At 33.0% G+C, this 26357-nt stretch overlaps 4 protein-coding genes and 2 long non-coding RNA genes across 8 annotated transcripts; 1 reads left to right on the top strand and 5 right to left on the bottom strand.

The window, feature by feature from the left end:
* Positions 1 to 4985: 4985 nt before the first annotated feature.
* LOC122516131 lies at positions 4986 to 5488 on the bottom strand. Its single transcript, XM_043633700.1, has 2 exons — positions 5472 to 5488; positions 4986 to 5358 (listed from the first exon to the last, which is right to left on the bottom strand). Exons 1-2 carry the CDS (start codon positions 5486 to 5488, stop codon positions 4986 to 4988), a joined length of 390 nt encoding a protein of 129 aa, XP_043489635.1.
* A 3102-nt stretch (positions 5489 to 8590) lies between these two features.
* Positions 8591 to 9292, bottom strand: LOC122516393. The gene is made up of 2 exons (XR_006303560.1): positions 9104 to 9292; positions 8591 to 9029 (listed from the first exon to the last, which is right to left on the bottom strand). It is a non-coding gene; the product is annotated as an uncharacterized LOC122516393 (long non-coding RNA).
* A 959-nt stretch (positions 9293 to 10251) lies between these two features.
* On the top strand, positions 10252 to 11066 carry LOC122516391. The gene is made up of 2 exons (XR_006303559.1): positions 10252 to 10629; positions 10876 to 11066. It is a non-coding gene; the product is annotated as an uncharacterized LOC122516391 (long non-coding RNA).
* A 3086-nt stretch (positions 11067 to 14152) lies between these two features.
* Positions 14153 to 15235, bottom strand: LOC122516390 (transcription initiation factor TFIID subunit 10-like). 2 transcript variants are annotated; one of them, XM_043634153.1, is made up of 4 exons: positions 15056 to 15235; positions 14758 to 14963; positions 14615 to 14679; positions 14153 to 14513 (listed from the first exon to the last, which is right to left on the bottom strand). In XM_043634153.1, the coding sequence occupies exons 2-4, from the start codon at positions 14869 to 14871 to the stop codon at positions 14312 to 14314; spliced, it is 381 nt and encodes a 126-aa protein (XP_043490088.1). In that variant the 5' UTR covers positions 14872 to 14963; positions 15056 to 15235; the 3' UTR covers positions 14153 to 14311. The 2 variants fall into 2 exon arrangements, with proteins under 2 accessions (XP_043490088.1, XP_043490089.1); XM_043634154.1 differs by having other exon boundaries at positions 15117 to 15235.
* A 789-nt stretch (positions 15236 to 16024) lies between these two features.
* On the bottom strand, positions 16025 to 16915 carry LOC122516129 (keratin-associated protein 10-7-like). The gene is made up of 3 exons (XM_043633699.1): positions 16771 to 16915; positions 16624 to 16702; positions 16025 to 16558 (listed from the first exon to the last, which is right to left on the bottom strand). The coding sequence occupies exons 1-3, from the start codon at positions 16857 to 16859 to the stop codon at positions 16025 to 16027; spliced, it is 702 nt and encodes a 233-aa protein (XP_043489634.1). The 5' UTR covers positions 16860 to 16915.
* A 96-nt stretch (positions 16916 to 17011) lies between these two features.
* LOC122516348 (DNA helicase MCM8-like) lies at positions 17012 to 26032 on the bottom strand. 2 transcript variants are annotated; one of them, XM_043634079.1, is made up of 14 exons: positions 25433 to 26032; positions 25139 to 25267; positions 24809 to 25050; positions 24277 to 24412; positions 23947 to 24197; positions 20769 to 20873; positions 20506 to 20697; positions 20197 to 20416; positions 19971 to 20134; positions 19669 to 19881; positions 19440 to 19561; positions 19139 to 19361; positions 18903 to 19046; positions 17012 to 17903 (listed from the first exon to the last, which is right to left on the bottom strand). In XM_043634079.1, exons 1-14 carry the CDS (start codon positions 25500 to 25502, stop codon positions 17706 to 17708), a joined length of 2409 nt encoding a protein of 802 aa, XP_043490014.1. In that variant the 5' UTR covers positions 25503 to 26032; the 3' UTR covers positions 17012 to 17705. The 2 variants fall into 2 exon arrangements, with proteins under 2 accessions (XP_043490014.1, XP_043490015.1); XM_043634080.1 differs by lacking the exon at positions 20506 to 20697.
* Between the last annotated feature and the right edge of the window lie 325 nt (positions 26033 to 26357).

Raw genomic sequence — 26357 nt, 5'->3', positions numbered from 1 at the left:
GAGCTGCGGCACAACTCAATGACACCATATTCCGCAACAAACATCTCAGAATAGACACAAAAAGCCGTATTTACAAGGCCACTATAAGACCCATACTAACATATGCGGCGGAAACAAGACCCGAGACATCTAAAACCCGCCAGATGATGGAGGCAGCGGAAATGAAAATAATCCGGAGAATAACCGGAAAATCTCTATGGGATAGACAAAGAAGTGAAGCTCTCAGAAGAACATGCCAAATCGAAATTTAGAAATTCGTCCATTTCCTCGAGGGTCGGGTATTTATCCGAATTAAGTTGCCGATCCCATTCCTTTCGAACGTTAGGGGTTAAAAGTCGCTCGATGATACGAACTAGTATGGCGTGGGGCGCGTTGAATGAATGGATCGTTTGAAAATGAGCTCGGATCGTATTTCTGAGTTTCGTTACTCCTAATGCCGACTTATCTGCTGCATATACTAAATCTAGCGCGGTGTCGAGGTATCTCGCCAGAATGACGCGATTCCAATCATATGTTTTCAATAGTGTTTCCCACGCCTTCTTGTAACACGATCCGTTTGCTGGAAATGACTTGACCGTCTCGAACGCGTAGCCCCTCAGAGAGTCTCGGAGATAGGTGTGTTTCTCTAAATCAGACATATCGGTTCGCGCATCTACCAAGGTTAAAAAACCATCCTTAAACGAAAGCCATTTTTCTAGGTCTCCGTCAAATTGCGGTATCTCAATATGTCGTAATTTAATCTGTCGTTCTGCGGTCGTGATGTTACTCGTAGCCGTGCTGGCATCGCTCGCTATATTAACCGTGGATGGGTTGCTCGCGTCCAATGTCCTCCTGATTGCGTGATATCTATCTAAAAGCTGGTCTAAATCACCGAACTCTCCCTCCGTATCACTATCTATACATTCCTGATGTAATTGTTCGTATGTATCTACTTGATGAGTTATACGTTCGAGGCGAGATGATATCTCGTCCGGATGTAACTTTCCTTCTTCAATTGCCTTTTCTAAATATGTTAACCGCGCCTTCAACGCCGCTCGTGCCCAACTGAGTTGGTTTCGTTCTATTTTGTACCGATGTTAATTGTCTTACTCTTCGAAAGCGGACTAATTAATTTATGGCAAGGCAAAGAATCGATATATGAAATTTTATTATAGCGCGTTGGGTTTCCGATCACGCGGTTACGGTCCTGAGCTGTTGATTGGTAAAAAAGGGGTGGGGGTCCCTTATCTATCGGCTCTACCGATGTCACGATTTCGTCGTTGCTTAGTCTTATGTTTGAAAAAGTATCGTTGCTAAGTGATGTAACCGTGGAAACTGTTATCGCTCTTTGTCCGAAAACAAGGCGTTTTGAAAATATGTATCGTTGCTAAGCGATTTCGGAACCAAGAATAACGATTTTACTAACACGTGTTACTTCCGATGAATTTAAAATAGAATTGTATGAATCGATTCCTATTTTTTATTATAATAATTTGGTAAGAAAGATGAGACAATGAATGCTTATATTAGAAATTGCGAACTTCTAAGGGGTTCGAAGACGCAATTTAATGTGAAATATTTATTAATTTTTTTAAAAAGTGGATACGCATAATGAGCGTATGCACAAATGATTGAATCTACTTATCTTTTATTCCGAATCTTTTGTAACAACTAGCTCGACTGGATAGCGAGGGTGTTCATGAAGTAGATGTTCTCAACCTCGTTGTTCTTGAATCCGTTGTACTCAATCTACTGCTACCAGATACGCAGATTCGCTCAAACCAGAGATCAGGAATTCAGACCTCACAGGAGGCACCAAAATGTATTTGCCAAAAATTCCTCCTACGTGGAGTCCTCCGGCGATTGGATTCAGCTAATTGTGAGGAAGGTGAAAGGGTAATTAGAACAAAATAAAACACGTGGTTGAGCCAATGAAAATGCTAATGCTTTATTGGCTCGTCAGGGAAAAGCCTTACGGCATAAAAACCCTGTTTGAATATTACATTACGTTAAAATGATGATCAACCACGGATAAACCCGTGGTTAACTTCTCCTCTCTCTACCAGCGGTCACCTACGGGCAAAGCACGTGGTGCCGCTCCTCTCGTTTATCCGTTCAAGATGGTTGGTACCAATGAAGAACTTTCTTACCGTTTCGTATCGCCTCTCCCTTTCTTTATCGTTAATTACCGCCTCTGCGGTCCGTCACCTTTCTATCGTCGACCCTGGGATGTGATCGCACTACCCCTGGGATGTTGAATCGTCTACTATGTTCGTTGGAAAAATAAAGTGTTCTCTTAAGCGTCTGGCGAAAGACTAGAACGAATGTCCTCGATAATGGGCCCAGCAGGGCGCGCACACGCTCGGCGCCGAGTGGTGGGGATACGATCGCTAATATCGGACTAAAGGCGCGTTTTACAAAATGTTACTTTCTCGCTCACGATCGATTCCGATCGTACACAGTTGAATAAACTTAAACTCGACAACACAAACATTTACTGTGACATATCGACAGGAACTATCCGACCTTACCTCCCATTTACCCTTCGCAAGACTGCTTTTAATGTTATCCATGTGCTCTCGCATCCAAGCAGGAACGTTACTTCACGACAAATACGGGAGAAGTTTGTATGGCCAGGCATCAAAAAAGATATCACTACCTGGGCCAGAGAATGCATACCTTGACAACTTTCCAAAGTACAACGACATACACGCATCCAACCACAGCACATGAACATACCGGATGATCGTTTCAAACATATACATTTGGACATCATTATAGTACCTGAATACAAGGGCTATAAATACTGTTTGACCATCATCGATCGTTTCTCTAGATGGCCCGTTGCAGTTCCACTAAAAGACATTATGGCGGATACGATCATTACTGCTCTCTTCGACCACTGGATCGTACATTACGGCACGCCAACAACAATAACATCTGACCAAGGTTCACAATTTGAGTCATTCTTGTTTCTGGCCTTTACCAAATTCATTGGCTGTAATAGACAGAGGACAACATCATATCATCCGCAGTCGAATGGCATGACCGAACGATGGCATCGCACTCTTAAGTCAGCATTAATGTGTTCACCAAAACCTTGGACAGAAATACTTTCTACTGTACGACTTGGACTTCGTACCAGTTACAAAGAGGATATTCAAGTCTCACCAGCGGAAATGCTATACGGAACCACCTTACGCACTCCGGGTGAATTCTTTATTAATAATGACTATGTAGCTAATCCACATATTTTTGTAGAAAAGCATCGCAAATTCATGAGAGGTTCGAGACCAACACCAACAGCTCATCATATAAAATCTAGGATATTCATACCAAAGGATCTCTATACTTGTAGTCACGCATTTATAAGATCTGACCATGCTAAATCACCATTAGAATCACCATACAGAGGAGCTTATAAAATTATAAAACGAAAATCAGGTAAAATTTTTGAACTGGACATCGACGGTACACTAAAAAACATAAACATTGATAAACTGAAACCAGCATACTTGTACAAAACAGACGTAGACAACGACTCGCAACTCACACAACTGATCGAGTTCCTGAATACCAATGGACTTCAACAACCAACATTCCAATTAAAACATACGCTAGAAAGAAAGTCTCTTTCAATCAACCACTTAAAAAGACTTAGGGGGAGTATTGTGGCCGCCACGCCAAATTTTGGCTCTTAAATACTTGTAGTGTCACGCCTCAGGCGGTGAAACAAAACACTAAAAAACCCTACGTAGGTAAATCACTCACGCTACTCGCTCTCTTCCTTCTCAACCGTCAAACGAGACACACGCGCTCTCTCAACGCAACGGTAGCATCGCGAACACAGTGTTCTTTCTTCTAACTTCTTTGTTCAAAGATTTTGTTAAATTTGTGAGATTTCTTATAAGTCATTGATTGTTTTAATTAATAAAAAAATATCTATAGAATATTGTTCATCTCATTTACTTAATTATTTGATTATAATTTAACACGTTATAGTAATTAAACTTTTGCACTATCTATCGGTAGCGCTTACTATTAAATCTTACCGACAATGCTTTACATTAAATGTTCTAAAAAAAAATAGTACGTGCTATTCGTTTAAATGGCGTTACATATTAACCCTGCGTGGCGATCCTCAGGTTACTGTAGAAATAATGTCGGACGAAATATAACAAAAAATATACTTCATTAATTTTAAGCAGGAATATATTAATATGCGTAGCGATTAATAATTTCGTCAGTACGGTGCGAGAGCCGAAAAACAAAAGAGACCGCGTTTAGCGTGTAGCGGAAAACTTCGATAGTAAAAAACGCTCCCATTTGCTGCTGCAAGATGTTGCGCATGCAGTGTTCTCATTGGCTGCTCGCCGGACGACGAGTGTGAAACATTATCATTGGCTGCTTGCTGGACGGCGAATGTGAAGCGCTTTTACACATTCATGAGGACGCGCCGAGATGTGGGTATGCTTCCTACACTTTTCTGTAATAAAATAAAGATTGCGCAATCTCTTCTTGTAAAATGAATGAAAGTTAATGCAATAAGAATAAATTTTACAATGTTTTGAATAAATATTTTTCAAGAGAACTATAATATTTATTTCTTCCTTAAACAATATTTTCATTTTTACCTATACAATAGATTCTTGTCTTGATTATTTTTTGTCACTGCAACTGCATTCTAAGTACATAATAATTCACATAAAATTTCTACGAAGGAGACATTAGTTAAAAAAAATCTGTACATCGTTAACCATTGGAAAATGAAATTTATGTGCATAGATCCGATGCTATAATGGAGTCTTTTTCTTGGATGTGTTATGGTATTCGATTGGAATAAAAAATGTAGAGCCGCATACTTATCTAAAACTATTTAAGAAAGAAGTTTATGTATGAAATATAACAAATATAAAAAAAGAAGTAGAGGACCATAAATTGAATTAAAAAATAATATCTTCTTCTTCTTCTTCTTCCAGCGTCCAAATAGGCATATTGCCTGTTCTTCATCGCAACTCGCTTCTTGTAGGTATATCGTCCGCCCATCGTTTTCGTGGTCTTCCTGGGCTTCGTTTCCCTAGTGGTGATCTATCCCTAGCGATCTTCACAATTCGGTCCCCTGTCATTCGGGTTATGTGATCGTTCCACTGAATTTTCCTCCCTAATACCCAATCATTGATGTTGTCGATTTGGCATGTTCTACTGAGGGCTTCACTTCTTTGTCTATCCCATAGAGATTTTCCGGTTATTCTCCGGATTATTTTCATTTCCGCTGCCTCCATCATCTGGCGGGTTTTAGATGTCTCGGGTCTTGTTTCCGCCGCATATGTTAGTATGGGTCTTATAGTGGCCTTGTAAATACGGCTTTTTGTGTCTATTCTGAGATGTTTGTTGCGGAATATGGTGTCATTGAGTTGTGCCGCAGCTCTTGTTGCCTTAACCACTTGTGTTCTTACTTCCGTTTCTATTTCACCAAAGCTAACTTCGCCTACATGATCGTGAGGGTCATGTTGCCGGTCCCAAGCCCGGATAAAGGAGGAGGGTTGTTAGGTTAGGTTAGCTACCTGCCTGACGTAAAATAAAGCACAAGCTCGAAGAAACCACAACGCGCCTCGGAATAAAAATAATATAATACATATAATGATCTTTGGTCTTTTATTAATTAACTAAGACGTAATTACGTTTCTCTATAACAACAAAAGTTTTATTTAAAATACTTAAACAGTTACATTATAAATTACCAAATAATTTACTAACCTATAACAACAAAAGAAACAACATTTAAAGCCTTTACTTCTAGTGTCTACTATCTTCCGGAGCGAATTGTAATCTTACTCTACCGGAAGAGAGAGAGTAGAGTAACTTATATAGTTACATCTCAAGTGCCTGTCACGACTTCTGATAAGTTTGTCGGTGACGCGGCAAATATAAATTAAAGAAAAGCACTTCGATATGTGTGACGTGGTTTTCTTTACATACATATATGTAGGATGCGAGCGCCTCCATGCCAAATACTTAAATAGGCATTCGTGAAGAGATTGGACGGTGGGCCCTGGATATAATAGCTCAATGCATAAAGAGCAGTCTCCCGGAAAGCGGAAGATCCGGGTTCGAGTCCCGGTCCAATCAGTCCAACGGCCTAATTTTTTTCACGAATCCTACATATATTTTACTCGGTAAAGTATTTTAACTGAACAGAATATTGCTATTTTACTTACTATGTTTTGAATAATATCAGGATAAAGAGAACAATTGTAATTCATCGGTATTCTTAGATTAAAATCAGAAAATTGTTATCGTATGGTTAAGGCATAAAAAATCAAATAGCATGTTATCTAGTTTATTCATTTTCAACCTAAATTGATGATTACTATAGAGAAGAAATGAAACGAATTAAAAACTAATAAACAATAATACATACCTCAAATAACTTCAAAAAAGACTTTTATTACTAATATTCACAAATAATCAATGTTTATAAAGATATTTTTGAAGATTTTCACAGTTATTTAATATCAATCACCACTGTATGTAATAATTAAATAGCTTCAAAACATATAAATAATTTGTATTTGTATCGATATAAAACACGTGTTGTGTATATAGAAATATCAGAATATAGATATCAGTCCACGATAAATGTAACGGAGTTAATTTCAAATCGTTTTGCCTGCGCATCGTAAATACCGACAAACTTCATCCTGTTGATTTTTTGGTCGGTGCGCGCGCATCGTAAAAATTCATTCTCATCATTTTTTCCCAAACGCGTCAAAAGAATTATAATTTAAAAAATTCGTGTTTCTTCGTTTTCTGGTCTCCCATGTAAAGATTATCTAATCACGAAATACAGTTCCTCTGTTGATTTAAGGCATTAACACTATGACGTCCGGTGACACCACAGTGGTGTTATGCACAAAAGTTGCAATATCGCCGGTTACACCACATTGGTGTCACGCACAAACATTGCTCTATCGCCGGTTACATCACATTGGTGTCCGTTCCGTCTTTTGTCGGAATATTTAAAGAATTTGTCGCAACGGAAAATTCCTGATCGTGTTGACCGATGATAAAGATATCTGAGAACAGATTTCACAGAAAATAAAGGATATTTACTCAGTTAAGAATGGAAATTCGGACATTCAAAAGAATCATAAAAAATCATACACCACTAGTGTAACCTCCTGAAAAAAGTGATTTTTGAGAATTCTTTTAAAGAAAATTACTGCATGAAATGTTTTAATATTTGAAGGAAATATTTGTGGATTTATAATAAGTACATAATAAAATTTTTTTATCAAAAAATTGAAAATTCAGCAAGTTATTTGCAATCTCCCAAGCGTCCAAAAACTATTGACGAAACTACTGACGAAAATTTGATGATTTTTGACCTGTTAAAATTACATTTTATATTCGATCGAAAAACTGGAGGTTCTTGGTATGGAGAAACATATATAAAAGAAGCAGCAAAAAGAATCAAATCGATCGGATGATTTGTCTTCAAATTATAACTGCATTAAATTTGAAAAATGTCATTTCGAGAAAAACGCGTTTAAAGCTTAAGTTACTGATATTGTACGGTTACGGATATTGTACGGTTCTTTAGATGGATGTAACTCAAAAACTATTTGAGATAGACATTTGAAATTTTTGTATGTTATTTTTAAAGGTATAAACTATCGAAATATGCAACAACAACAAAATCGACTTTTCAAAATTTCGCACTAGTGATGTCCCTTAAGCGGGCTACAACAAGACTGTATGTTTTACAAATAGAGCAATCATAGATATTCATGAACGTTCATAAATTATGTATTTCCTGATAACTTTAGGTAGTAAAAACGGGTTTAAAAAATTGATTTTTTTTTACATTTTTTGCAAGAAAAACATCTTAAAAATATTTTCTAAAGGTTTCTGATCAAAATTTAGAATATTTTCAAAATTATAGCCAAAAGAAACAAGCGCGCTGTAGTTTGTATGAAAGTATGTAAAACTTTGAACGCGTTTTTCTCGAAATCATGTTTACGGAATTTCGAAGAAGCACTGATTTAAAACTATTCACCGATTAGGCTAAAAATTGAACCTGTTATTTTAAACACACATAGCTAAATACGTAACTTTTAGAACATTACATTTTTTATGATAAATTAACTTTTTTAAAAAATTTATCAAAAGAAAAATTCAATTTTGAAAACCTTTTTTTTATAAGTCCGCTATTTATATTTTTTTTTTTTAATATGCATATTATTGAATAGTTCATTAGAATAAAGCCTACAGAGAGAAAAATAATCTCTTTAATTTTTTATTTCAAATGACTACGGAAGGTTGTGTACTTCTCCGAAACAACTCAACTATTTTTCGAGGGCTCAACTTAGACAAACAAAATTATTGACAAATTAATATAAAATTAATTAAAAAAAAATTATTTTGTACATTTCAAGACACCTATAAAAACATGTAAAAATTTCGAAACGATCGCATTTTATTTTCATGTTTGTTTCTTGCAATTATATACGTGACCAGAAAATGGTCGATTCCCTCCCAATGAATTCTATTAAACAGTTTAACGCTGGAATGAGTGAGATAGGACAGGATAGATAAATGAGCAAAACACTTTTACACGGCACAAAGCTACTTGCCTCGGCATAAAAACTCTCACGGAATTGAGAGAAAAGCCGGGGCAAGAGAACAATTTATTCAATAAACTGATGAAGCATACAATTACAAACAAAACGCTGAAAGAAAATATATTAATAGAATAAACGACGCGAGGTACCTTTTGGTCGCACGCTAGAGAGCTCTCTTACCGTTCGCTTCCGACGCAAGACGACAATCGAACGCACGCGGTTTCTTATCGCACCTAACAATGGCCTGTCTGGCCAGAACCTTATCCACGTTGGTAGCCTGGCGACAGGTTGCAGATAACTCACTACAACTGTCCGCAGCAAGCTCGCGTTGGTAGCCTGGCGACAGGTTGCAGGTAACTCGCTACAACTGTCCGCAGCAAGCTCGCGTTGGTAGCCTGGCGACAGGTTGCAGGTAACTCGCTACAACTGTCCGCAGCAAGCTCGCGTTAGTAGCCTGTTAGGAACAAACCACCAGACAACTCCACACACTCCTCACTCACTCTCACACGCTCTAGTCACGTTGCCTAGAACAAAAAGCCCAGATAACGAGAAGCTCAAGATGAGACACACACTGTTGGTAGCTCAAACCAGAGTGAACAACAGAATGAGACTCGTGCGTGCACACGGCCCCACGCATCCTATTCCCCCCGCACACCTCAAGACGCTCTCCCCTGCCTCTTGCATGGTAAGGCGTGTCCGCACGCATCTCGACAGCCCTTGCGCGCCCTCGCAACTTAATTAACGCATACGCCGCCTATTCCGCGCGCAATATAAATTATTCTAACAACGTAAATATCGCCGAACAATGTTAAATAATATTTCCTTCAAAAATTATAAAAACGAAAATCTAGGGTTATTCTCCTATTGGATATCGGTTCTAGACGCTACCCTGAGCTGTCGCTGCTTTTATACCACTAGATACTAGAGACTTTTCGCTGATCCCTACAAAAGACACCAGTTCACTTGTGATATTATACAACTAGAGGTGAATTCTGAAAATTTCCTATACCATATTTGCCATTTCTCAGACTTGTTGCATACAGTATTTTATGCAATTCGTAACAATAAAATGAAATACATAAAAATCACAACATTTTTAATTATTATAAAAAAGCGGTTTAATTTCTTCACTCATGATTATTATTACAATTATATTTAGTTACTATTTTACTTAAATATTGCACGAATATTTTTGAAACATACCAATTGCGTAGATTAATGACAATAAATGACGTCCTTTCATATGCGCATTTCAATTCGTGCAATAATATTTCATTATAGCATTATTATAGATATGCTAGAAATACTTTAGTCATCGAAAATTGATCAATTTTAAACAACCAACCAAAGCTAAGAAAATAAACTTCTCGATCACGGATTGCTTAAAACTATTTATTTTTATTCTTTTTTTCATTAGATCTACAATGTGTGCACTTATAAATCAATATCTTCTTTAATATTATTATAATCTAATTATAGACAACAAGCTTATGGAAATTAAAATATGAGATAAATACTTTTGATTGAAATCTCTTTAAATATCTATACACAGATGTCTTTTTTTCGCTCGTTCGGCTGAACTCGCCTCCCTTGAATTTACTCGAATAAGCGTTACAATGCAAAAAAGATTAAAAAAACGATCACACTCAAAAGTATTTCAATCGCCCCAATATAAGTGTGTGCAATGTGTAGGTCCACATTTAACTGTGGAATGCAAAAAATGAGTTTAAACTCGACGAACTTGTCTCCTATGTGGCGACCACCATATCGCGAACTATAAAGGGTGGCATTGTTACCAAGAATTGCTCAAGAAAATTGCTCAAAGTTCTCGAGATCCAAACTAAGGGAACATCCAAACATCCAATCAAGCTTAAGGACCAACTAAGTCGGAAATAATCAACGTTTTATCGATCCAACAGTTTCTTATGCACAAACTACGAAAGGAAATAATCGCTTCCCAAACATCCCAAGTTCGTTAACTTCGGATTTAGAAAATAAAAACGAAAATGCTTACACTTCTGATAACGTGAGTAAATTTGAAAAACTTATTAAAAAACAAACTGAACAAATAAATAAAATTCTCTCTCTATTAACGGTAATAGTAAATAAATTATCATCTATTACCAAATAATGGAAACTTTACGTATTGCTTTTTGGAATGTCAATCAAAGTTTAGTTGGAATCTTTCTTAAAAATCCAGGACATTCAAATAATGCTGATATTCGAGACCCACTTTACCGATAAAACTTAATTTAAAATTTATGATTATAAGGTTTACTACACGCATCATCCCAGTGGAAGGACACATGTACGGTGATTATTATTAAATCTAATATAAAACATTGTGAACTTGCACCCATCAAACAAGACTATGTTTAGTCAACAAGTGTTATAATAGACAACTGATACAGTCCGCTCAATATCTCAATAGTTCATTGTCCTCCAAGACATAATATTCAAAAAGAAAAATTTGATCTCCTCTTTGAAAGTCTAGTTTCTAAATTCATAGCAAGAGGTGATCTAAATGCTATACATAACCTTTGTGGCAGTAGAATCGTAACACCAAGGACGAGAGCTCTCTCCAAAAGCATCTGATATTGTATTGTATGTACGGCGAGAGTTTGTGTGTGAAAAAAGACGAAAGACGACGACAACGAAGAATTAAGTATGACGATATTCTCGTTCATTACGGCGTTTAAAGTAACATATAATTCAACGAGTCAATTAATTGTTAATTTAGACTATAGATATTTACTATTATATTCTTTTTTTATTAACTCCATACACCTTTACAATTTGTCCGTATACATTTGGTAAATTGCTATATAAGTGAAAAAAGATAGCACGCGGACGGTTTCTCCGATGAGATAGCGTCGCTATTGTCATTTATTTCGGTTAGGTTTAATCTTTTACTATATCTTCTGGGTAGATTTTTTTAAGCCTTCTAGGGATATACTGGTTTTATTTATCGTTGGCTAGTGGGTTTATGTGAGTATCCATTCTTTTTTTGTATCTGCAGGTTGTTTTGATTATTTTTTCTTTTATCGTGGGAATATTTAAGTTGTTCCTAATTTCTTTGTTACGGACGTACCATCGAGCATTCGTGATTGTGCGTAGGGTTATGTCTTGTTGAGCCTCGAGCTTGGCAATGTGACTTTTCGCTGCTATACAGTATAACGGTATTCCATAGTTCAAGATAGGTTTTATTATTGTTTTGTAGATTGTTAATTTTTTCTCTATGCAAAGTTTAGATTTTTTACCAGTTAGCCAAACAATTTGTCTCCTTTTTAGACGAATTTGTTTGGAATGTATAAGTAGTCCCAAATACTTGAATGACATTACTTGCGGAATTTCTGCATTATATAGTTATAGTTTTGGTATTTGGTTTTTCCACAGTGTAAACTCAGTGTCTTTTATTTTTAAGTAAAATGTTCTGTCAGAAAGGTAAGATCTTAGGAGTTTGTAATACGAGTGTGGAAGGTGTTTACTGATTGTTCATAATAATTCGTGATGCTCCACTTTATCGAAAGTTTTTTTCACATCTATGAAGACGGTGGAACAGTACTTGTTTTTAGAATATGTAAGACCGGAAATAATCAAAGATTAATGTCGTGAGCTCAGTAATGATTTTACTGTAAGAATGAGTGAGATAGGGAGGGATAGATAAATCAATTAACAAAGTTTTACACGGTACAGAGCAACTTGCTTCGGCATAAAAACTTTCACGAAATTGAGAGAAAAGCCGGGGCAAGCGAAGGCTTTATTCGAGACGAAAATGATACAATAAGCAGTGACTTGCGGATAGGTTGAAGAAAGAACGAGGTAACGCAACTGCGTCGCGAGGTACCTTTTGTCGCATACTAGAGAGCTCTCTTACCTTCCGTCTCCGTTGCAAACCGTTGAGGTAACGCAATATAATTCGGTCCGTTATCGGCCCTACGAACGCACGTTATCCTTTGTCGCAAAACGCCCTGATTATTTGGTCATAGCGCGTCTGGCTACAACCCTATCTCACGATGGCAGCCAGTCAACAGCTACAAACAAATCCTTACAGCCGGACGGGCTACAACCCTATCCCACGATGGCAGTTGTCAGAACTACAATACTTTCTAAGGTGATCGATGTCAAGAAACTGTAAATCAAATATTACCTCATTAACAAAAATTTCATAGTCAAGTACGGAAACCAATTCACCATAGACTTTCCAATTTTATCCGTTGTCCCATAAGGCAGTGTACTAGGGCCATTATTATACACAATTTATATGGCAGATTTACCCACCTGTGAGGAGATAATCATGGCTACATTTGCAGTTGAAACAGCTCTGTTAGCATCAGACAGCGATCCTCAAAACGCGACTGAAATCCTCTAACGTCATCTACCTTTGCTAGAAAGATGGTGCCAAAAGTAGCGAATGAACATTAATGAAAATAAATCAGCGAATATAACCTTCACACTGCGTAAGCTCACATGTCCTCCTGTGACTATAAATGAAGCAGTTTGTGGAAGGAAAATATGTCGGAAGACGTCACACGGCTCAACTAGAAGACTTTTTCAGAAGAAAAATATAAAAGAGAAGTGATCTGTAGTTGTTCAGTTCAGTTCAGTTTGAATTAGCGTTAGCTATTATATGGTAAACTAATAGATGTGTAACATTACATCTGTAGAATCTAAATAAAACCACTTTCATTTATTATTCACTACAACTTTTACTATACTTCTATAGTACCAAAATAGTTCATCCTAATCGCCTAAAGAAATCACAAATAAAAGGTAACGAATAAAAAGAAAATAATAACATGTAATAGGAAAATCTGTAGAGATGCTCCTTGACGTCACATAGCTTAACTACCTAAAATAAGATATAGAAATTATTTACTTATGTCTACGTTGTCTTAGTTAGCCTCTAGATAACGACAATTCGACGTCCGACGTCTATAAGAGACTATCTGAAATTAAACTAAGGAATGAGACTATGCTATTCGTCAAATAAGGAAAGAATAGGCAATGTCGAATATTGTTGCCAAAAATGGAAACCTCTTCTCAAAGAAAGAAAAGATCTTCACTCTTTCGCAAGTCGTCTAGTATAGCTCGGTTTAGTTAATTAAGAACTTCACCTATTTGTTATTCGATTTTAACTAATTTGTCTTTATTAATCGATTTTCTATCGAATCTTTCTTCGATATTTGATTGTTTATTTGTAATTGGTTGGCAACTAAGTGATTGCGGATTTTAAATAAAGAAGGAAAATTGAAAATGTTTGCTAGAAAATATAAGTTTATTCAATTCACTGTTCGTTTTTGTCGATGACCTCTTACCATCGTTCAGGACAGTGTCATAATTCCACGTTCATAAAATTTCTGATCTTTACTATCAAAAAACTGAATTAAATGTGATTTGTCTATCGATAAATTCTGCAATCACTTAGTTGCCAACCTAATAATATTTTGCATTTGACTTTATTAGTCTGGGAGCGTGACAGATCAGATTCATTCAATGCTTGGCAAAAAAGTGTGTATGCGGTGAGCCAAAAGAAATTTTCTCTTAAAAAATATGAAATTAGGTGTATTAATAATTTAACTTTTTCAAAGAAACTTACATAAAATTTTGAATCTAAAGTACCGAATTTGTCACGATATTAAAATTATTTTTATAAACTATGTATAGTAAAAGACTAATTTTACAATAAGGAATATATTTGATTTTATTTAAACAAAGTAATGTGGTTTCTTAACTATAATGCCGTATTCTGCAACAGCAGGAGTCAGATCTTCCATAGTAAGCATATAACGTCGATCCTTTCCTTTTGTTTTTGTATTTTGATTAGCACCACGTGTTTTGCCGTGTTGAAGAGCATCATTTGCAATTTCCGATATAAATTTTTGAGCAGCTAATGATACTAAACGCACTCTATAAGGATAAAGATATTGCTATTAGCTTTTTATTAATACATATATTACTTGTATTTTATTATTATGCTATTTGTTAGATAGCAGAATTCATATATTTACATTCTAGGATCGATAGTATTAAAACCAGCAGTGTGTAAATAATGCTCGCTAATAGCATCAGGTACCTAGAATAATAAATAATTAATAGTAAAATAGATCAAATAATATATATAATTAATAGAAATAGTTGAAATTTTTAGTACCGTTGGTGTATAGTCTTCTAATTGTAAAAGGAAATCAGAGAGTGGCTGACCAGCTGTTTTTTGTTCCTTATTTGTATACATGGGAGGAATATCTCTTTCAAAATTTTCTGCCATGTTTTATCAGTGATTCTTAATAATAGTATGTTACGATTCAAAATGAACAATAATGCTAGACAATTGATCAATGATAGTAATTAAACTATTATCTGTAAATATCATGTTTATACATTTCAGTATTTATACATCGTTCGTAAATGAAATACGTCCAATATCGAATACAATCTATTATAAAACTTACACCGTAATCTCTAATAAAAATATAAGTATTGAGAGAGAAAAATGCATAAAATATTATTCACCCATTCACATTATTCATGTATTCAAAATACATTCTCCCATTGGACTTTAAAGACAGACTCGTAAATAAGGTTATAAATGTTTTTAATACTAAGAATGCTACTTGCGACCTCTGTATGCCATTATTTTAACACAGCCGACACGCGCGCCGCAGCGGACTATATAGAGCTGTATGTACTACGCTCAGACCAAAGAATACAGAAGTACATAGAAACTCACAAGTCCACTTTTTTCCTAACCAGGTAGAATACTGTATTCTTTGATAATTTGTATCGTCATCAGCGCAAAAAAGTTGACACACGACCACTAAAACTAGGAAAAATGAAGATATACATTTAATTGCTTGCTATTTACTAATTCGAAATCCATATTTTTTTAAATTTTTTATTAATTATTTAATTAGTTATTGATAATTGAAAATGTGAAAATTTTTTTGTGTTATTTCTCAGTAAAGCAACGTAGTTGGCCACAGCAGAAAAAATGAATAAGTGCTCTAAATTGCTAACAAAATGTTTATTTAAAATACATAACTTTTAACTTTATTAATTAATTATTTAATTAGTTATTAATTAAAAATCAAAAAACGTCATGAAGAGGTTATATGTTATGCGCATGCGCAACCACAAATTCAAGGTGCATGCGCACTTTGAAAAAAATAAAAGTAAAGTTGATAAAAAAAAAAAAAAACCTGCAGGGGATATATTTAAGTTGATTTCCAAAGGAACAACCACGGAGACTATACAAGGAACACGAACTCCATGTATACAAATGGGATATAATGCCCGTGTTCTATTTCGTTTTTATATCAGAACATACCCATCATATAGGTTAAAAGAAGTGTTAATAGAAGTGTATAATATTCATTTCATATTTGAGAAAATATAAAATACTTATCTACATATCTAACCATTTAACATGGTGCACAGCTTGGCATATAAGACAAACAGGATGATAGGTAAGGTGGTAGACATGGTGGTGAATATGATATGCATGGCTTACATGGGTCACACGGATCACAAGGAGTACAAGGCAAACAAGACGAACAAGGTGTGTAACAAGAAGGAGGTGAGCAACAAGCTGTACATGGTGGACAGAAAGATGGACCAGCTGAAGAGCAAAGAGACGATACACACAACTGCGAGGGACATATTGACGGACAAGGGCTATTGCAAACAAGTCTGCAATATGCTGCTAATGCAGATTCTCTTGCTTGATTTGTACAGAAAAATTTTCTAAGAGCTACATTTACATCTCCTAGATCTGTTAGCTTTAAAAGTGCACAAGCTCCAGGTCCGCACACTGGATATAGTTTTGTTAAACACTCTGGTCGACCCATACAATCCCACATCATGCATCTATCTTGTAAACCATTCCTCCTAATACACTCGCATCGATGCATTATACTTGCACGAAGATCATAGCTTTTGCACCGCTTAATAGGCTCCTATATGATTAAAATTTGTATTAATTTTATGTTTATAAAAATAATGTAATATAGATTTAACTTACACAACATGGATCACAAGAATTTATAACCGGACAGTTTACAGGTGGTGGGCATGGTGGTTCATCCCATTCACATGGTTTTCTATTTATTATATTAATTAATAATTAAATCAACTTTATTGTAATATATATATATTATTATTCTCTTACTTTCTATCCATGGAACTAATTAAACATTTCAGTTGAGCTAATAATTCACGTCTTTTATCACAATTTGGATTTTTTCCATCGCAAGGCATGTTTAATTTCAATTGTAAACATATATATATATACTCAAAATTTATCTATAAATTTTTTCTTTTTTTTATTGTCAAAATTATCAAATTGTTTAAATATACATCTTATACGATTAATTTAATTTGAACAACATTGAATTTAAAAAGAGCCTAAATTATTCAATTATTTGTTTATTTGGAAAGTAGTTGTCATAGCAAGCGATTGTCATATTATATCTAACAACTGCATAAACTTTTATACACTTTCCATATTTTTTGAATAATTTTTCGAAAATATTTCTTAAGTTACTAAGAATTATAAATTTGTTACTTATGTTAGTATTATTGGTTTACATTCAATGGGTTATTAAAATTACAAATACAAGAGAATAATTAAGAAAGGTACAACAATTAAAAGTACAAAAGGAAATTCAATATGAACTACAATACATTTTCCCCAACATATTCATTGACATGTCCAGTAAATCCTAGCTATTTGCCTGATTGCTTACCATACGCACTAAGCTCACGATGTATATCTTACTCACCAACATGTCTATTGTGTCCACCACCATGTAAAGTTACAATATGTACACCATCCATATCTTGTAGCTCTTATCCGCCAAAATGTATTCCTTATAACAATAAGGAACCTCCATGCCTTTTAGCATGTTCACCAAGATGTCTTACAAGAGTATCAAAGTGTCCCACGAAATGGGCAATAATATTTTTAACTCTCTGCATGTTTTTTATTTAAAAATTATATTCTATATAAATACTATATATATAAAAAAATTATAAAAATGATTTATTAATTAAAAAATGTATATTTTTTATATATAAACATTGTAACATTGATGATAGGAACCATTAAATTTTAACATATTTATAAACATTTCTTTCAATTTGTAGTAAAACACCTTGCTCATTCAATTTCGATAGAAACAGAGTAAAATCATGTACATTAACACCACCCTTAACTGCAATTTCGTTCAGTTCTGTAACTGAAAATAATCTTTGTCTATTCAATTTTATTTCATTTTCTAGTAATTTTATAAATATTTTTACCTATTGGAAAAAATAATTATATGAATTAATAAATAATTTAAACACACGCATTACATATTTCTAATTCCAAAAATATATATACAGGATGTTCCCAAAAATATGGGTATAACTTTGGGAATAGATTCAATCCGTTAAAATAAGAAAAAAGTTCATATGAACATATACCTGATATGACCCTGTTTCAAAATTATAGCCGTTTTTGTCTTCCAGTATTTCTTCTAATTCCGTTAATATCTTCCTTTAATTATTTACAAGTAACGTTCCTAATCTTATGCATGATCTTCTAGTCCTTGGCATGAATACAAGCTTTCAAACGTTGGATCATAGTTTTTCTCAATCGTTCAAAAGTACCAGGTGTTGTTTAAATTCACAGACAATACTTTTGAATACAACATCACAGATCTTCAACGTCGTTTACTGATGCATTGTAAACTAAAATCTTTAAGTGCTCCACAAATAAAAATCCAACGGATTTTTATCATGCTGACCAATTAATTGGCTCTTCACGATTAAATCATTTATTGGGGAATCTCTCATTTAAAAACTGTCTCGCTAGTCGCTTAAAATGTGGTGGTGCACCATCATGTATAAACCACATATAATTGATGACATCAAGCGAAACGTTTTCCAATAGTTCATTTAAGTTTTTCTTTAAAAATGAACTGTATGATTCGCCAGTTAATATCAGATTCAGAAAATTTGACTTAATTGAATGATCAGTAATGCAAACTGGTCTTGGACTGCGTCTAATATTGTTTGAGGTAAAAAGCATTACTTGTAAACAATTAAAAAAAGCAGACAACAGAGTCATAAAAATTATTAGAAAACAAAAATAGCCATAATTCGAAAACAAGGTTCTATCAGGCATATGTTCTTATGATTTTGTTCTTATTTTTCTTATTTGTTTTTTTTTTCTTATTTTCTTATTTTAATCTATCCCCGAAGTTATGTCCATATTTCCGAAAATAGCCTGTATATATGTATACATGTTAAATATACTTTTCCCCCTGTAAGCTTATTTCCAAGTGGTATCTTCAAAGTTGGATTTTCTAATATGTTCATCATTGTGTACTCCAATATTTTGACTACTTCTAGAGCATCTAACTCTGTAGCCTCAACGCGTAATTCTAACTTTGCTCTAGCCTGTAAATATTTATGTATTGTTATTTATCGCAATGTCATTTGTAAATATAAACATAATTATTATAATTATAATAGAATGAATAACAGCTAACCTCGGTTAGTCTAATCATTGCTTCCAATTGTCTATTATATATAGGTGTACCACCTAATTCTGCATTCCTCAATCTGAGCTCTAAGTAATACTTTTTCAATACTTCTGCCGCCTTAACAGTTAATTTTGGATGAACATATTGACGAGCATACGAGATATATTTTTTTAGTATAATTTGTGGTATTATGTCTTTCGGTTCTATCGATGAAAACATTAGTTTTTCTCTATAAAAAGAAATATACATAATTAAATTTTATATACGAAATAATTATCGTCTAATATAAACTTGTTTTTCAAATTACTTTAAAGAATCATTTAATTGTATTGACTGATTTGATTGATCGTCGCTTGAAGTCTTCTCTGTCTTGTTATTTAAATTAATATGAGACGACATAATATGTTTACATATTAAATGATCACGGTGCTATTAAAAATGTAATAATAAAATGTAATATAAAAAATGAAATTATAAATTATTAATGTAGCACTTATTGTTAGAGAAGGAAAATGTTCTTCTAAATAACCACATACTTTATCTGGATTATCAAGGAGCAAAAAAATTAAATCAAATCTTGAAAGAAGAGGTTGACTTATATTTAAATTTTGTAAAACTGTCTTGCTTTTATCGTATCTACCGCCAATGTGATTTGCAGCTGCAAGAACAGATGTTCTAGAAGGAAGAGAGCACAGTATTCCGGATTTAGCAACAGTGACACTTTGTTGTTCCATAGATTCTAATAGAGCCTGCATAATATATTATTTTTCTATACAAGTCAAAGAAATATTCAAGAAATATATGCATTATATGCTCTTTTGGTGTAACATTTATATACCTGATGTTGCACAGACATTTTATCAAATTCATCGATGCAACAACAACCTCTATCTGCTAAAACTAAAGCACCAGGTTCTAGCGCAAAGTCATTTGTCCCATTTTCTTTTGTGAGAGTAACGGTTAATCCTGAAGATGTACTCGAATTTCCACATATATACACACCTAAGCATAGAAAAATATCTTTAGAAATATGTACTTTGAAGTAAATATTTAAGTATATTCACCTTTGACAGCTACACGCGAACATGCTTGTAACATTTGTGATTTTCCAAGACCAGGGTCTCCTACTATAAGTACATGTATATGATCACGTAAGCTTTTACGCTTTGCATTTCCACCAAATAAGCTTAACACTAATCCCGCTTTAATCATTTCATGACCATATATACTTGGACACAATGAATGTACTAGTAATGAAAATACATTAGGCATTTCATATACCTCCTAGAAAATAATTTTATGATTTTATTGCGAATGAATATGAAACAATAATAAAATAAGATATATTTTGAAATATATGTATATATGTAAACCTTAATTGCAAGATAATCTTTTATATTCATTTTATTTGCGACTGTGTCTGTGTTTATATGCATTTTGTCAGTATTTTTATCAATATTATTATCATTAACATTATTGTTATGAACTATTGTAACAGCTTCCATATAAAAAGAAAATGAAGCAGTAGCATGTCCTTTAAATGTATTATCGTCGATTCCTTGAACCTGATAGTACAAAATTATTGAAAAAAAAAGAATTTAAAAAAAATAATTAATTGCATAACATAAACGCTTACTTTAACTATTCCTGTAAGCAATAAATCATCTCCTGGCATGCAAGTATCCACCAAATCATCAAAAATTTTTACGTCTAGTATTCTAGGCATTCTACCTTTAGTTTCCTAAAAAAATTTCATATAAATCTCATATAAAAGTTAATAATATTTTTATAGTATATATGATTACTTTTTGTCTTTTTACTCTCCCTTTTATAGGTTCGAGTTATTCTTCTACTAACACCTTCTCACACTTATTCAATACTACCTAAGAGGTCGCCTCTTTTTATCGTTTCTCTAGAGCAGGCATGTCAAATTCATGTGATATTACGGGCTGCATGATCTATTTTGTATTATAATTGGGGGCTACATATTTTCGAGTTCAAAAAATTAATAAAATACGATTTTTAGAATGATTATATTATGTATTATGTATTTATTAGACTCAATGTCAAGCTTAATATATTGTATATTATACATACATAGACGTTTTATATTTCATGTCATTTTTTAAACTAAAAATTTTCACATTTTATTGTATATTTTACAATATACATATGGGGCATTCCATACCAAATCGGCCACTTTTTTAGGTCGACCTCTCCAATTTTTTTGAAAATTTTTTGTTTTTAATACCGTCAAAAAACACCTTCATGAACTTTTTCAAATTTTTTTGACCACCCGTTTCTGAGATATTGATTTTTTCCAAAATTCAAATTTTTTTTTTTCAAACAGCTATAACTTCGCGAAAAATACAGCTATCGGGGGTCTTGTTTCTTTCAAAATTTTTGTTTTTTAATGCTCTTTCAAGAAAAAAATACCTCTTTGATCTTCATTGATTTATTCCTATTGTTTTTTTAAGTTTTAAGCAAAAAAAACATTTCTTCGAAATGTATGCCCCTTTCGATTTTTTTGAAAAAATTCTCAAGAAAATTTGGACAAATATAGAAAGTTTTTAGACCAATCCGATCGTGGGCAAACGTTTCGTTCTATTTTTTTTCTTAATTCAAAAAATTTTTTTTTCTGAAATTGCATGTATTTACTTTTACACTCTCATGCATGTGCTCAGGGTTGCGTCAGGGTTGCGTTTGTATCGGGATGGGAGCGGGTGAAGTATGTGCATGTAGCACGGTTCCGCCTCTCCCATCCAACGAATGAATGTGTTTGCACCAGGGGGTTTTTTAGTCGGTAGAAATCCGACACTCCCTTGGGTACCGGGCCCAAGGGGCCTTTTGAAGGTTTTTCCCCCTGACGAAAAAAAAAAAAAAAAAAAGGGTTGCGTTTGTATCAGAGGAACAATTTAATCAATATTTTTATTAAATTTTAGGTGTAAAAGAAACTACTGTAAAAGTATTTATCGGTGAAATTCAATCGTAAAATATAGTTTAGAGAAAAAAAAATTTTTTGAATTAAGAAAAAAAATAGAGCGAAACGTTTGCCCACGATCGGATTGGTCTAAAAACTTTCTATATTTGTCCAAGTTTTCTTGAGAATTTTTTCAAAAAAATCGAAAGGGACATACATTTCGAAGAAATGTTTTTTTTGCTTAAAACTTAAAAAAACAATAGGAATAAATCAATGAAGATCAAAGAGGTATTTTTTTCTTGAAAGAGCATTAAAAAACAAAAATTTTGAAAGAAACAAGACCCCCGATAGCTGTATTTTTCGCGAAGTTATAGCTGTTTGAAAAAAAAAAATTTGAATTTTGGAAAAAATCAATATCTCAGAAACGGGTGGTCAAAAAAATTTGAAAAAATTCATGAAGGTGTTTTTTGACGGTATTAAAAACAAAAAATTTTCAAAAAAATTGGAGAGGTCGACCTAAAAAAGTGGCCGATTTGGTATAAAATGCCTCATATAGACACTTTATATTTAATGTTATTTTCATAACTTAAACTGAAAATATCTTACATGTTTTATAAAAACGAAAATAAAAGGTATAATAAGAAATAAACAAAATCACTGTTTAATATTACTTTTTAGAAAACATTTGAAATCGTTTTTCACAAAGCAAGTTATCAAAATTTGGTTGAATATATTGAGATGTTGCAATTTTTTAAATTAATTTGCCACAAATACTGACATTAACCTGAAAATGTAAACTACTTATAAATATCCAAAATTATTCCTAACAGAAATTTGAAAGATTAAATTTTACACACAGATTTTTAACTTTACTTTTCCTAGGCATTTTTTTATTTCTGTAATCCAATATTTTTATGTTAGATAGAATATTTAGTATAACAAACATAATTATAATAAAACATAAATCATCACATAAAACCTTACACAAAAAAACTTATTCGTATTATACAAAATAGAATAATATAATAACTTGCAATTAAACTAATTTACATTTCCAGAATTTTTTAACTCATTTCTAGAATTCATTTTACAATTTTTTTATATAAATCATAAAAGATTATTTACTTTAAAAAATTTATCCAATTAATATTAAGTTTTGACACTTAAAGTTGAAAAATTTGAATTTTTTTCTGGTTTACGATGGCGTCATGTGCGGCCACGCAATCGCTCGAAACCGGTGTCAAGCATCAAATAAAAAAGTACCTTCGCAATTTCCTCTGCACTATCATCCCCGCAAGTGTTTGCGCAATCGTAAATCATAAATGAGATTTATGTATGTTCGATTTAATTTAAACCTATATTTTCTCTTTTTTTCAATCATTAAATTAAAAATTATTGAAATGTAAAATTTAAACTGCATACTGCAACTGCATACAAATAAAAATAAAATTTACTTTAAAATAATTAATTAATATTTTTCTTAAAAAATTTTTAAAAATTTGAATGCTGCAACCTATGCATTAACGCGTGTTTTATATGCCTGCTCTAGAGTTAGTTATTTTGTTTTTCCAGATGGATTACCCATCCATGTTACTAACCGTACTCACATTTCTTAACTTTAATGATCGACTGGAAACTACTAATCCAGCGTGGCTAGGCCGTTGACTATATGTAATTACTTATATATATATATATATGTAGGATTCGTGAAAAAATTGGGCCGTTGGACAGACTGGACCGGGACTCGAACCCGGATCTTCCGCTTTCCAGGCGACTGCTCTTTAACCAATTGAGCTATCCAGGGCCCACCATCCAATCTCCTCACGAATGCCTATTTAAGTGTTTGGCTTGGAGGTGCTCGCATTCCACATATATATTTGAAAAAGGGAAATACCTGTTCGTTATTGAATATCTCTTGTATTCTAATCATTTGAAAAGAAATAGTTTTCACATGAGGTGAATTCAATACAGGTTGAAACGTTGATACACCACAAATGATACATTTTTTAGGCATGGTATAAAATCCCTCTGACTGTTTTTCCATCTTTTCTAAACCACATTTTGCACATACAAACGCAAACCATTGAGCAAGCTGCTTTGCTCTTCCTACTCTTACAACACATCCTTTCGTATTTATTAATTTTCCTTGAATAAAAGAAAAAAAACAATGAAAAAGTATTAATGATACAGAATATCAGAATAATATATAGTTTTAATAAAATACCATAGGAATTCACTTTAATATCTCGTAAACAAATTGTTTCTGCATAGTTTAATATTCTTACTTTGACTGCAGGTAATAAATTAATTGAATTCACAGAACTTTCTAAATCTTCTTTGGACATGGTATTTAAAATATTCTGGAAATGATAAACGATAATACTATACGATAAACCGAATATATAAATACTGCTTTACCAACATATATAAGTTATATTCTCCAGTATAATTCAGGAATATTATTTATATGTAAACATAATTTATATTAGGTCTAGCAGAAAATTCTCTTTCCGTAATGTTATCTCATATATAGTTGAATCTTTCTACCATATTGTATTTCGACATATTCTAAATTTATTGAAATAATGTTTTCATCATTTGGAAATTATATTATATTCAGCAAATATTAATAAATGTATTGAAAATGTATTATTTTCTTTTCATTTGAAAATAGACAAAACTTTCCGGTAAATCTAATTTTAAATAGAACAAAAAAAATAATCTCTCTTAAACAATATTTATGTATATAAATATACCTGATGAATTGCAAGCTTGATGCAATTTATTGTATATATTGATTTTTCTTGTATATCACTTTTAAAGTTACTCCACTCATTTAAAAACTTTTCATCATCGCATAAATCATTATAATCAATATGGAAAATCATCCCAGCCTCTAAATTTTCCAATGTAAGAAATAATGACAATTTTAAATAACTTTTTAAAAATTGTTTGACAGCTTCAACTTTTTTTATTGTATTGGAGGAGTTTTTGTATTCTAAGAAAAAGGAAAAAGAATTAATTAGACAGTATTTAGAGTTTATTTGTATCATTTTAACAATAAAGTGATCTTTCTTCTTCAATACCTTGCTCATCAAAGTACAATGTCCATCCATAGTATGGAATATTGCTACTTTCATGTATATATAAGGACGCATTATCTTTAGATGAGCTTTGTAATTGCTTTTCTGATGTTTCAATTTCATTAGTTATTCCTATCATAACATAAGTATCAATCAATAGTAAATATAACTACATTATAATTGTAATGTAACTATAAGAACATTTATACCGACATATATAAGAACATTTCTACCGACTGAGAAATTATATTAAAAATTCAATTACGCAGAGAAACTTAACCTACATTTAAAACTTACTAGTTTGTTCGGTTGCTCTTTTTTTCGTATAAAATCGTTTTCTATACAAATTATTTCGTCTGTCACTCATATTTTATACATATGTATATACGTTTAAGTAGTAATACGAAGTTAATCAATTTTAAACTTAAAACATAATTCTAACAGCATCATCCTTCCTTATAGAATGTGTTTATACATCGACATGTATTCAAAATCGGGTTCAATCATAGAATGAGATTTCTCCCTCTGGTGGCATGCAGCCACATTATAAGAATACGCGCGAAATTTTATAATTACAATTTATGTACTATTTTTTATTTAAATAATAGTTTTCATAATTAATGTAGCGGAAAGAATCAGGAACGTGAACTTTATTTGTTCTAATCACTGGTCATCACTACTATTTTTTTGTTATGTAACATTTATTTATTTATAAACTATTACAGGATTTCGAACGGATAATGAAATATGATTGTTGATCGGGTGCGTGTAACTTCTTAATTAACTTAAATTTATAATAACGGAAGTGAAACTTTGTAACTACGGAAACATTAACGTTTCCGTGGAAACGTTGTTAGCCACGATAGAGTGCCGGCGCTAAAGTCACTTGGCCATAGAATGTGTGGTGAGAGTAGCAGCGCTAGTCGTCGCGTAGGATGCAGCAGGAATCTACTTATCGACAGCAGGCCGCTACATTAAAAGTAAAATGACTGACATCTGGTTTTTGAATCCGAAAGGGAGGTAGGTAGATATTGCCAAAAAATACAGGAGTACATAGAAGTTCACAAGAGTACTTTTTTCCTAACCAGATTCATCTTAGTTACTAACCTGACCACCGGTGGACGATAATAGATACTTAAAGTAATGATGGTAGCATTAAGAAGTAGGTATAGAACCTCAACAGCTGAAAAAAATGAATAAGTGCATTCAATTGCTAGTTATT

This window comes from Polistes fuscatus, unplaced genomic scaffold (genome assembly GCF_010416935.1).
Source record: "Polistes fuscatus isolate 324 unplaced genomic scaffold, CU_Pfus_HIC Scaffold2, whole genome shotgun sequence".
NCBI classification, from domain to species: Eukaryota; Metazoa; Arthropoda; class Insecta; order Hymenoptera; family Vespidae; genus Polistes; species Polistes fuscatus.
Note: the sequence above shows the minus strand (reverse complement) of the source record. Positions and strands in the feature narration are given on the sequence as shown.

Bases quoted from the DNA above. Each gene is read 5' to 3' on its own strand.
- LOC122516129 (XM_043633699.1), bottom strand. From the start codon at position 16,859: ATGCCTTGCGATGGAAAAAATCCAAATTGTGATAAAAGACGTGAATTA. The intron at 16,703-16,770 runs GTAAGAGAATAA...TATAATAAATAG, and splicing joins ATTAGTTCCATGGATAGAAA to AAAACCATGTGAATGGGATG. The intron at 16,559-16,623 runs GTAAGTTAAATC...TTAATCATATAG, and splicing joins ATTCTTGTGATCCATGTTGT to GAGCCTATTAAGCGGTGCAA.
- LOC122516348 (XM_043634079.1), bottom strand. From the start codon at position 25,502: ATGAGTGACAGACGAAATAATTTGTATAGAAAACGATTTTATACGAAA. The intron at 24,198-24,276 runs GTATTTTATTAA...CTTTTATTCAAG, and splicing joins TATTAAAGTGAATTCCTATG to GAAAATTAATAAATACGAAA. The intron at 20,698-20,768 runs GTAAGCGTTTAT...TTGTACTATCAG, and splicing joins TGCTTACAGGAATAGTTAAA to GTTCAAGGAATCGACGATAA.
- LOC122516390 (XM_043634153.1), bottom strand. From the start codon at position 14,871: ATGGCAGAAAATTTTGAAAGAGATATTCCTCCCATGTATACAAATAAG. The intron at 14,680-14,757 runs GTACTAAAAATT...TTATTATTCTAG, and splicing joins TAGAAGACTATACACCAACG to GTACCTGATGCTATTAGCGA. The intron at 14,514-14,614 runs GTAAATATATGA...TTATCCTTATAG, and splicing joins AATACTATCGATCCTAGAAT to AGTGCGTTTAGTATCATTAG.